The sequence below is a fragment of the Caretta caretta genome, chromosome 7, assembly GCF_965140235.1.
Source record: "Caretta caretta isolate rCarCar2 chromosome 7, rCarCar1.hap1, whole genome shotgun sequence".
NCBI classification, from domain to species: domain Eukaryota; kingdom Metazoa; phylum Chordata; order Testudines; family Cheloniidae; genus Caretta; species Caretta caretta.
Genome location: NC_134212.1, coordinates 19121694 through 19134289, shown reverse-complemented (window position 1 = coordinate 19134289; position 12596 = coordinate 19121694). Strand labels below are relative to the sequence as shown.

The 12596-nt window shown below is 39.7% G+C and overlaps 1 protein-coding gene across 7 annotated transcripts in view; it reads right to left on the bottom strand.

Annotated features, from left to right (window-relative positions):
* IFT122 (intraflagellar transport 122) overlaps window positions 1-12596 on the bottom strand; it is a 49545-nt gene that overhangs the window by 2878 nt on the left and 34071 nt on the right. For 5 of the 7 annotated variants that reach the window (XM_075130284.1, XM_048858601.2, XM_048858599.2 and 2 more), the window contains 9 exons: window positions 12050-12221; window positions 7770-7872; window positions 6562-6702; window positions 5406-5503; window positions 4714-4814; window positions 3271-3436; window positions 2138-2249; window positions 1409-1537; window positions 340-419 (listed from right to left, as the gene is read on the bottom strand). In XM_075130284.1, coding sequence (XP_074986385.1) covers window positions 340-419; window positions 1409-1537; window positions 2138-2249; window positions 3271-3436; window positions 4714-4814; window positions 5406-5503; window positions 6562-6702; window positions 7770-7872; window positions 12050-12221 — 1102 coding nt within the window. Of the gene's footprint in view, window positions 1-339; window positions 420-1408; window positions 1538-2137; window positions 2250-3270; window positions 3437-4713; window positions 4815-5405; window positions 5504-6561; window positions 6703-7769; window positions 7873-12049; window positions 12222-12596 lie in introns of those variants that run through there. The other 2 variants (XR_012669195.1, XM_075130285.1) reach the window with 2 other exon arrangements.

Sequence of the window (12596 nt, the reverse complement as noted above, 5' to 3'; positions counted from 1 at the left end):
TTTTCTTTTCTGTGGACTAATCACTTTGTATGAGAAAGATACCATTCTCCTCAACTGCTGCTCCTAGCCTCCCAGTCACCCACTTTCCTCCATTTCGTGCGGGGGTCTGCAGAACACTGTAACACTTTGTAAAGGAGTTGGAGAGGCTGTGGTCTGTTGAGACCTGCTACTAATCAGTAAATGGTCACAAGGAAGGAACTGTGGGATGCCAGCTCAGAAGGAGATATGATAGCATGGAAAGAACATTTGCAGGTAGAGTCACCCTGGGTTTGCTTTCTCCTCAACAATCTTCAGCCTCAAGAGCAGCAACATTTGAAAACCCAAATGAGGTATCCTCACCTCAAAACTCAATTTTGCTGTAAAGGGATCATCCTCTTCGATAATGTCTGTGTTGTCATCAAATCTCAGCCTCTGTGCTCCTAGAGAGGTTTGTTATGGAAGAAACAAGGACACCCACAAAATCAAATCCTCTTATCTTAGCACTCATAGGACTTGTCTTATGGCTTAGTAGTAGGGCTCTCACTCCTTGCTCCACCCAACGCCCATCATGTCAGGCAGGCTGGGAGTACTCAGATACCCCTGGAGTAATCCCTAGATTATATGAGATAGAGCTGCAGAAGAAACTTACTCTGCCCCAGGAAGAATGGAGTGCCACGCCTCACTAAATAGCAATTGCTGTGGAACAGCAGAGCTTAAAACCACCAAGTTACTAGCAGTAACTAAACTACATAAATGCATGTGACCTTAGTAGTACCCTCATCCTCCATTCCCCTACCCTCCTATAAACATCTAACACCTCACTTTAGGCAACCTATTTTAAAGGCACAGACCATGTCTCTGAGGCATAGACCATGTCGTCTTGTGTATTTGTATTGTATCTACTACTATCAGGCCCCAACTACAATTGGCACCATTGTGTGCCACAGCAATATAGGATTCTACAAAATAAACGACAGGCTTCAAAGGGAGCCCAATACAGTTCTTCCTTAGCAAGAAAGATAGAACACTGTGATACAAGAGGAGAATAATGGATAGCCCTCTCATCCTTTATAGAAAGTAAAAAGTTACTTGAAAATAAGTAAACAGTATTATTTTTAACCTAACAATATTTGACAAGGTTATGAAACTGATTTTTCTAAAAGAAAACCTTCTAAAATTACCAGGATTGGTTAATATACCCGTACTTTTTTAGTTGAAACAGCAACTGAAAAAGAAATATGCAATGGAATAGTACCCACTTATGTCAGCAACGAATCTGTCCCCTAGTCATAAGAGAGAAGCAGATTAAAATGCAACAAAAGCATAACAAATCCAAAAATACCCAACAACCCACAACCAAAAACTCTGTCTTCCAAACTGCCACTCTTTCCCTAAGAAAACCAGAGTGTGTTCTGGATTGAAAGGATACCATCACTTGCCATCTCTTGCCATTTATCCTCTCTCTTATTTAACCTTGGTGCTTCCAGATCAATAAGAGCTACAGCTTCTTCATCAGTGATCCCTTCTTCCAAATAGAACTCCACCAGATGCAATACTTCTAAAGGACACGTAGAAAAGGAGAGAGCAGTTACCTGCAAGAACTCAGAATATCTCTAGCAGGCCTTGCCTAAGTCTTTTAAAGATATATGTGTCCTCAGATCTCTACAGTGGCATTATTCAACTTAATATATCATGTCCAGAAAATAAAGCTTCTTAAAGGATGGGTTAATAAAGTGCCTCATATCTTCCTGGTGCCTCACCACAAAGTAATGCATTCAATACTGCCAGGGCTGTGACATCAGAAGCAAAACAGTGGCTATTTTGCAGCAAAAAAAATCTCTCACAGTCTTGGACACCAGAATCTGTTCTATTCAGAAAGGGACTAATTGCCAAGAAAACTGGTGCTCTCCTCCACCAATAAAATGCATCATCTCTGGAGTGGGATGTGGCACTAATTCAGTGCCAGCAACACTAAAGAAAAAGATTTATTTCCCCAAGTGACATTACACAGGAAATGTTAGGGTGGCTGAATTTATTGGGCACCAACCTACTGATTAAATATTGATAGTGTACAATTAACACCAACTAGCTGAGCCTTTGGAGAAAGCACAGACTTATCTGCATGGAAAGTAAAACCAATTTTTATATTCCAACGCACCGTAAGATGAAGCAGAGAAGACGAAGGGCTGTCTGCAGTTAATGCACACATTCCCCAGATTATTTAGCAAGGGGTTGTTGGTGGAGCACCTATAACACAAGGGCACAAGCTCCTGCAAAGACAGACACACACAAAGCAGCGTAATTGCAAACAGACCATTCTGAACACAGAGTCTGATTAGGACACACTGCACTGTTCCAGTTTGACACCAACAGAGTTCACAGAGCAGCAAAAAACTGGAGTATAACAATGGTGAAATCAAGCCTTTTAACTTTTGCAAATATTTTTCCTTCTCTCAATAAAACTGCAAGTTTTCCCAGTAAAAATAGATGTTTTACCACTCTTCTGATGCACTTTTGTTTGCTTCTGCTGCAGCAGAGTCCTGGGCCACATACACAATGCCAAAAGGATGACTAAAAGTTACTGAAGCAATTCTTTTTGCTCAGAAGTTCGATCAAATTTAGGTCCTTTGATTCATGCATTTCTGTTTTTTCTAAACTGCACAATTATCTTAGGCAGCTCTATGGATTTCAATGGTCTTACTGTGTTTACATTATTGCAGATGGCAAGAAGCATGTTCATTTGCAGTTAAGCATTTTCACAGTACAATTTGTTTTAGTGAGCACCCCATCAAAAACAGTTTTATAGAACACTGCGGTCACACCTCAGCTAAAGAAAAAAAAGAAGGTTTTAAAGCAAGATTTGAGGAAGGAAAGCCATTCAAAGGGTTGGAGAGAGGAACTCTAGTAGATGGGGCAAGCACAAGTGACCTCCAACTGTAGACAGACATAGAGAAAGACCCAAGTAAGCACTCTGAGGAGTAAGTGCATATGGAATTGAGGGATGATGAAGCTTGAAGGAACAGAGAGAGTAGCCAGGGAAATAAGGGGATATGAGATCAGAGAGTGAAGAAGGAACTTGTCCATACAGACAGGTCTCATTTTCATTAGGAATGAAGAGGGAGAGAAAGTCTGACATGGCGAATAATGGTGAGAGGATTTTTGTTTCCTGCAGAAATGTAATTACTGCAAATCTGTGCATAATCCATTGTAAGCATCTTTGTGTGTATGACAAAGTAGCCTCTCGTATCAGGTCAAATACTAATAACTCAAATAATATACATCAGAACTTACTTCACTGTCATGGAATGGCTTGGATCGAATTGTCAGGCTGCCCAGCTCAATTGATTTTTGAAATCTAGCTGGGATCTGCAGTCCCTGCAACTTGTCATAGGCATGACGGGCCAATTTATATGCACCCAGAGCTTTACTCTGCTTTGCTAGTGCAAATAATGTATTGCTATAATCAAATTAAGGAACAAACATATATGTAGCATTCAGGAAAAACCACAGTTACTTTTAATCAGTTACTTTTATGCACTGAAGCACAACAAATGCCAATACTTTAAAAGGCCTTAACTAAAGAAATCTGTTCACATAAATGTGTTTACATAAACAAAATGTGAGCGGACTGCTAAAATACCAGAGCAGGTGATTTTTAGAGAGATAAGAAACTGGCCTGTGGATAACACAGCTTCAGTTAATATTCTGACCCCACCAACACTAATGCTTGTAAGGACCATCCCACAAACCGATAATCTGAAACATCAGAATCCTGTTGGCACCATGTGGATATTTCAGATCCCATGGCACTTTTTCAGGATCTTGCTTCCATGTCTTATACCAAAATGTCACCTCCCCCTTATTTAGTGTGCACCCCAGGGGGTAACAAATAAGCAGAGATGTATGGATTAAACACTCTAAATTCTAAGCACTTTGGGGACAATAATACTATTCTACATAGTTTACAGATGAGGAAAGAGAGGCACAGGGAAAGAAAATGACTTATCCAAGGTTACAAAGCAAGCAAATGGAAAAGACAGAAGTGGAACACAGGTGTCCTGACTCCCACTTAACTGCCTTATTCACTGAACTGCCCTGACTTCTTTTAATTGCTATTGTCCAGTGCAGAAACAGATATGTTTCAGTGGGACTCATATGTCGTTTGTGGAGGACTTTGAAGAGATGCAGCAAATAAATTTGTTAATGAAGCCATGAAAAAATTGGTCTTGTACATGGCACACAGCTACATCAGACCTGAAAATGAGAATGAGAATCTACCATTTAGAAACACACAGCTACATTAGTCTGAGGAGAATCAGAATCTAACATTTAGAAGCAATCACATTCAGAGTTTCTTTCCCAATGCCTTTCAACTTGTGGCTCCTGCACTGTCAATATTTACAGCCACACATTTTGTTTGGAGACTTGCATCTTGGAAGGCACTCCTCTTACAAAGGTGAGCAACATGTTTGATAGTTTATGATAACCTCTTCTAATGTATGCACGTATGGCTAGATGTGCCTAAGTGTGTGATAATTCTGAGGTGTAGATCATCATCTCAGGGATTAAAGACAGCCCCACATTTATTTTATCTAACAGAGGAACAGCATGGGAACCCCTAAAACCGGGAACAAGAATACCCTAATAGTAAGACTATGCATCACTGATTGGTGCCAAGGATTCCCTTCAATTCATATGATAATTTTTGAATTTTGCTTTGCATTGCAAGGATACACTTTAGAGATGCCCAGCGGAGTCTCCTTGGTTAGGCTGTGAAGTAAAAACCTGGAAATATTGAAGAGTGTTTCAGGCAAATGGAAACTGAATGGCTCTTCCTGTGGTAAAAAGAACATTAAAAAATTTCTAAGCTAGAAAAGGAACACTTCATATCACTATGCATCAAATTACTTCCGTCATCTCAGACACTACACTGTGCTTTTCACACAGTCACAACAATGGGAGAAATGGAGAAAAGACAACAATTGGATTTTGCATGCCCCTCTCTCCAAAGCTCATCTTTGCCACTGAAGAAAAAAGGAAAGGGAGAGAAAGCACTTAAAGGATAATCCTGTCCCAACCTCCTCCGTAGGAGTAATGGGCCCAGAACACAGTGGAATCAGTATGCAGATGGGGTGGTGAAAGAAAGCCTTCAAGTCCACATCCACTGTGTGCTGCAGAGCATCTCTCTGCAGAGGCTCTTTCTGTGTCACAGAAAGGTAGTTTGAGGGGTGGAATGGCGGTACATCCAGTACGGTATAACACAGGGCAAAAAAAACCCCGAAACCAAAATTAGATCATTGCAGTGACACCAGCATCCATTCAGTATTTACTTTACAAGTAATTAACTGTTCCTAATTATTCCTGAATTATTTGCAGAAAATGTACCAGCTAAGCAAACAATACAACTGCTAGTGAAAATATCTTACAGTGTATCTGTGAATAGAGTGATAGACATGATAAAGTTCTGCCAAGTGCTGGAAGTGGTGAAACTTCTGTAACATTTCAGTCTTCTGCTGTTCGTTCTCTGTGGGAGGGAAAGTAATTACACCTCTGGTCATTCTATACTAAAACACAAGAGTATTACTCAGCTAGAAAGATCACAATACAACATGGTTGCAGCGTTACCACTTCCAATAGATTAATATACCTGACCAAGTGTGCTACAAAATATGGATTATATAATTTTGCCATTTTATGTGCAACTTTCTTCTTTAACATAAAGCATATTAAGATGCACAATGGTATGGCAAGTGGTTTTAACACAGCCAGAGGTTAACGGCTTAGCTAGAGGTGGAACATATTAGCCTTCCACCACTAGAAACCTGATCCACATCTTTTGAGGTTAAAGTAAAATGAGTTTAATGTCATTCCTTTTATCCACATTAATGTACTCCTAAACCACAAAACCATTTGCAGTGTCTGTACAGCGTATGAAGGGCTATAGATCAGCACTATCATGCATTAGCAAAACTGTGATGCTTTCTGAAAGTCCAAGTAAACTATATCCACTGGATCACTCTTGTCCACACAGTGCAAGGCAACAGACCATCAATCTCGTTTCCATCAACACTCATCTACACCTCATCTTCACCTCTCCTCCAGTGCAATTGATTTAGAAGCAGAGAACTAATGAACACTAACTTTCTTCTTTGGCTGGCTAAAATAATTCATGAAGTGTCTCCCCAGTTAATCTCATCCACATTTAAATATTAGGAGTAGACTACACTATAAGATCATGTTTTATTATGATTTAGCCCTCCAGTCATCACTTTATCCCAGGTGTTAGGCGCAGAAAAGGGGCTAGGGGATATATTGTGGAATTAGGAAACATGGATGTGACCCCATCTTGATTTAAAAATTAGACTTATCTTGGATTTTTATAAGCACACAGACTAGAGAGATAGAATTATGATATAATGTTGAATTACAATACAGTGCAGTATATAGTATTAGTATAGCAGATTAGTATATAGCACAATTAGTGAGCGAGCAAGAGGTTTTAATCAAGCCGTCACGGTTCATTCAATGTTTATGTGCATGCACGAGCAGGTAACAAATTTGAACTTGCTTGTGTTTACTTACCTTGGGCTATATCTAAACACTGCATGGAGAGCATCCAGTAATAATATGCTGCATCATTAAATCGGCTTTCTACCACAGCATTGTGAGTTAGCTGTTCCAGCACTTTTACGGCCTCACTCTGTCTGCCAGCCTTGTGGAATGCTACAAAGGAGACCAAAGCAAAGAAGATTTTACAGTGTGATTATATCAATTAACTGATATTTTTTAAAAATAACAGGATATTCATCAAAGCTGGAACAGGATGAAAAGGACTACACTGGTATTTTTCTATTTTTGAAAGTAGTGACTAATGGAAAATAGAAGTATCTGCAAGTACTTTTTGGCTTTTGTATTGTGTCAGGACATGATGTAGGAAATACAACTACCATGTACATAAGTAGCGCGAGGCTAGTTACTTTTAAAAAAAAATTTGGACAGAGCAAAATCATCATCCTGATGATCAGACATTTGTGAACAGGGGAAACTGCTGAACACTATGGGATCAAGTCAAAATTCAAACCTTCTAAGGCCTGGTCTACAGCTAAAAATTAGATCAATCTAGCCGTTCAGGGCTGTGAAAAATTTTACACCCTGTGTGATGTAGTTAGGACAACCTAACTCCCCCCCGTAGGTCGAAGAATTCTTCCATCAAACTAGCTACCACCTTTCGGAGAGGTGGATTAACTACACTCATGGAAAAACCTCTTCCATAGATGTAGAAAGTGTCTCCACTACAGCAGCACACCTGCAGCACAGTCCTGAATTCCCACTTGGTAAATGTATATTTTACAAATACTACATGCCGATAATATTTTATGATATAAATCCGTAAGAAGCAAGGAATTTCATAAGCAAGACTGATGCTCCATCTTGTATGAACTACATACTACCTACATTCAAGGGCAGGGCTCATGCCTTCTTTTGGTGTTTGTTCTATACTCAAGCACAAACTGGGAAAGAAAATCCAGAATTATAGCCTTTTTTATAGATGCTATTGCTTTTGTTAAGTTTGTTATATTTCCTTACCAAATAATAAGACCTCTCTGACAATCAGAATACAACCTCCTGTGATCAGCAAGAACATACGTATTCTCCAGTTATCTCACCCTTTAAAAGGTTTGTATTCTACAGATTGACAGTTCTCCAGGGCAGAGATTTTATCTTCAGCATTTGGAAAATGCTTAGCAAATTTTGCACGCTACCAGCAAATAACTCATGTACAGTCCTACCTTTTTGGGCCTCTTCAAATCTATCATTCTCTGCCAACCACTGAGCATAAGGGACATAGACATCATCTTTAAATTCAGGATGCTTTTCACTCAAAGCAAAGGCCTAAGGTACAGAATAAATTCATTAATAAAATATTGCATGGTTTAAGTGAGTTCTGAATAGTGCATGAGATAAATCCTTTTGTTTAAATAAAATTCACAATACAAATATCATTTATACAGAAGGATGAAAATTCCAACCAGTATTTTCTCCAGGAAACTCAAAATTAATGTATTTTAAAAGAAAGGCAATCAACAGCTGTGAAGAAGAAGCTATACTTAGTAACAGTCCAGCTTCTGAACTACAGAAACCTGTGGAAAACCTGAAAACAATCATTATTTAGGGGATGGAGTGGGTTTCACAGAACAATACAATGTATTGCTTTTTTAGAAAATATATTCAATAAAAATAAGTATTGACATGTGCATTGAACAGTCACAGACTATGCATAACAATTTCAAAAGCACCTATGTGACTTAAGCGTCTAAGTCCCACTGAGCGTTTCAATGGGACTTAAGCACCTACATTTCTGAGGGTAAAATTTTCAAAAGCACCTAACAGCCTAGCATATACTTCATGTTAAAAACAAACAAACCCATAACCAAAAACAAGACTGCCAGTACAAACCATGGCCCCCAATTCTGCAATGCATATGTGTAAGCAGACCCCTGTAACCAAGTGCTGTCCTAATGAAGTCAGCTGGGCTTTCCTAAATATAAATCTGATTATAGGATCAAAAGTCCACACCAGGAAAGTGTCAATTCACCAGATCCAGAGTATACAGAGGAAATTTCAGTGAAACGTCACTTTCAGAATTACTAAAACAACACAGCCCAAAATAATAATCCACATTGTGAAAATTTTAGTTAAAAAGGACATCCTTTAAAAATTGGAAGTCAAATCGTACTGCGAAAAATAGACAGGAGCATACACTCTGCCAAGTCAAGTGTGAAAGTTTAATTAGGCAGACCAAAAAAGAATCCAAGGAGCAACTAGCAAAAGACAGAAAACTAATTGCGAAAAAACATTTTAAGTATGTCAGAATCAGGAACTCTGCCAAACAATCAGTGGGGCCAAACTTAAGTGTTAAAGAAGCACTCAAGGAAGACAAGGCCATTTTGGAGAAGATAAATGAATTCTTTGCATTGGTCTTCACAGCAGAGGATGAGAGATTCCCATACCTGAGCCACTCTTCTTAGTTAACAAATCTGAGGAACAGTCCCAGATTGAGGTGTCAATAGAGCTGGTTTTGAAACAAACGGATAAAGTAAACAGTAATAAGTCATCAGGACAAGATGGTATTCACCCAAGATTTCTGAAGGAACTCAAATATGAAACTGCAGAATTACTACAGTGGCACCTCAGAGTTACGGACACCTCGGGGTAGCTCGGCAGCTTCCTTCCCTGGCCTGGGCAACCTTGTGTCCCCCTCCTGGCTAGGGTAGAGGGGGTGAAAATAGCACGTCCCCCTCCTAGCGGGGCATGTGTGTGTTTTGAAAACAGTGCCCCGCCCCAGCGGGGGCAGGGGTTTGAAAACAGCACCCTGGCTTACAGGAAAGCAGCAAAGACCCCAGTGCTGCTCCTGCTCTGGCTGCCTTGGGTGAACAGCAGGGGCTCACAGCTTTGCCTGCTAATCTCAGCATCTTCACTTCCTAGCTGTACGTGGGTGCCCCGCACGAGGTGGAGTAGGGGTGGGGACAGGCAGCCCAGATGTGCCTACATTTAAGATGCAATACAGGCACAGTACAGTGTTTGCCTTTTTTTTTTTTTTTTGGGTCTCTGCTGCTGCCTGATTGGTTACTTCCAGTTTCACATGGTGTCCGGTTGATCAGTCAGTCCATGACTCTGGTGTTTGTATTTTTGAGGTTCTACTGTAACTGTGGTACATAACCTATTGCTTAAATCAGCCTCTGTACCAAATGACTGGAGGATAGCTACTGTAACGCTGATTTTTAAAAAACATGACAGAGGCAATCTGGGCAATTACAGGCCAGTAAGCATAACTTCAGTACCAGGCAAATTGGTTGAAACTACAGTAAAGAACAGAGTCAGACATACAGATGAACATAATATGTTGGAGAAGAGTCAACACCGCTTTTGTAAAAGGAAATCATGCCTCACCAATCTTTTATAATTCTTTGAGGGGCTCAACAAACATGTGGACAAGGGTGATCCAGTGGATATAGTTACTTGGACTTTCAGAAAGCTTTTGACAATGTTCTTTACCAAAGGCTCTCAAGCAAAGTAAGCAGTCATGAGATAAAGGGAAGGTCTTTTAGTAATTCGTCAAAAGATAGGAAACAAAGGGTAGAAATAAATGGTCAGTTTTCACAATGAAGAGAGGTAAACAGCAGGGTCACCTAGGGATCTGTACTAGGACCAGTGCTGTTCAACATATTCATAAATGATCTGGAAAAAGGGGGTAAATAGTGAGTTGGGAAAGCTTGCAGATAATACAAAATTACTCAAAATAGTTAAGTCCAAAGCTGACTGAGAAGAGTTACAAAGGGATCTCACAAAACTGCGTAACTGGGGGCACCAAAATGGCAGATGAAATTCAGTGCTGATAAGTGCAAAGCAATGCACACTGGAAAACATAATCCCAACTATACATACAAAATGATAGGGTCTGAATTAGCTGCTACCACTCAAGAAAGAGATCTTGGAGTCATCGTGGATGGTTCTCTGAAAAATCTGCTCAATGTGCAGTGACAGTCTAAAAAAGCTAACAATGTGATGAACCAACAGGAACGGGATAGATAATAAGACAGAAAATATCATAATGCCACTATATAAATCCATGGCGTGCCAAACCTTGAATACTTCATGCAGATTGGGTCACCCCATCTCATAAAAGATATTAGAATTGGAGAAAGTATAGATAAGGGCAACAAAAACAGGTAAGAGTATGGAACAGCTTCCACATGAGGAGAGATTAAAAGGACTGGGTCTGTTCATCTTAGAAAAGAGATGACTAAGGGGGATATGACAGAGGTCTATACAATCATGAATGGTGTGGAGAAAGTGAATAATAGGCAAAGAAATTAATAGGCAGCAGGTTAAACAACAAAACACAAGAAATTACTTCTTTACACAATGCACAGTCAACCTGTAGAACTCATCGCCAGGGGATGTTGGGAAGGCCAAAAGTATAACTGGGTTCAAAAAAGAATTAGATACATTCATGGAGGATAGATCCATCAATGGCTAGTAGCCGAGATGGATAGGGATGCAACCACATGCTCTGGGTGCCCCTAAGCCTCTGACTGCCAGAAGCTTGGACTGGATGACAGAGGTGGATAATTCGATAATTGCCCTGTTCTGTTCATTTCCTCTGAAGCATCTGGCACTGGCCACTCAGAATACTGGGCTAGCTGGACCACTGGTCTGTCCCAGTATGGCCATTCTTATGTTCTCATGTTAAAAATTTAATTATTCTCCTTGACCTGTCATGCATTTGTCTCACAATTTTGTGTCATGTAGAGCGTATCACATTTACAAAACAGACATATATGCTTAAATATTAGTCAAAAATACCCAGAGACACCCTTATCAGTAGGGAAGTATTAGTCTCATCCTGATTTTACAGACGAAAAAAAAAAAAAAAAAAAAGAGTGAAGCACAAAGGATTTAAGCCTACATTTTCCAAGAGTGGCGAATAATTTTTGGTGCCCAACTTGATACTTACAGTCTGATTTTCAAAGGCACTGAGCATCCACAACTCCAGCTGAAGCCAGTGATAGCAGTGGGTGCTCAGCAGTTCTGAAAATCGAGCCAAAAGACTCTCAACCAGGACATCCAGAAGTAGAGACCACTTTTGATAATCTAGGCCCAAGTGATTTGCTCAAGATCAGGTAGGAAGTCTGTGGAAGAGCATGGAAAAGAAACCAGTGTCCTAACTCTTTGTCCAGTGTCCCAATTCCTTGTCCTGGGCTCTAACTACCATGCAATTTTCATTACTGAAACACTAGAGAAGAATTATTTTAAAGTATGATTTTTAACTGTACTTAGATTATGAAAGAGTTAAAAAGAGTGGAAGGAAACCCTGTAGCTGATGATGTATGAAACTGTAATGTTTTCATAGCTCACTCTCCTAAAAATACCACATTAGTGTATTTTCCAATGTAACTTACCAAAATACTGTGTAAGCTGTATATAAACCTTTAAGACCAGATGCATTTGGAGGCAATATGAAATAGCAATTCTAAACATCTAAGTTTGGATATCAGGGTATTCTTACTTCTTCCCAACGCTGAGTTTCCACGTGGAGATGTACCAGGGCCTTTAGGTCACCTATCTTCATGTAGGTTTCTGCTGCATAACCATGGTTGTCAAGTCTCTTAAAATAGTAGGCACATTTTGACAAAGGTTCGCGCTCAGCTTTATCCAATTTCCGAGCTATATCGATTAGCCTAGAGACAGCAAAAGAAATGCACTTGCTTTAGTAGCAGCATTTTTCATTCTGCATACTTATTACATTGAAAAAATAGAAATATTTCAATAATAGGTTATCATTTAGAAGTTACTATATTGATGACATTAAACTATGAACTTATTGAGCAGCATTCAATGGGTGCTCAAAAGGCTTTGCAAACGCAAGACCAGTTCTTGCGACAGTGTGTAATTCCTTACTCCTGTGAGTAGTGATTTCAATTGGATTAGACTACTCCATCACGCAGTCATATGAATAGGAGTTGTGGAACTAGGTCCTATACAAATCTCACCCAACATCCAAATCAGTGTCCAGTCAATATTACCCCAATTTTACAGATGGATAAACAGAGAAA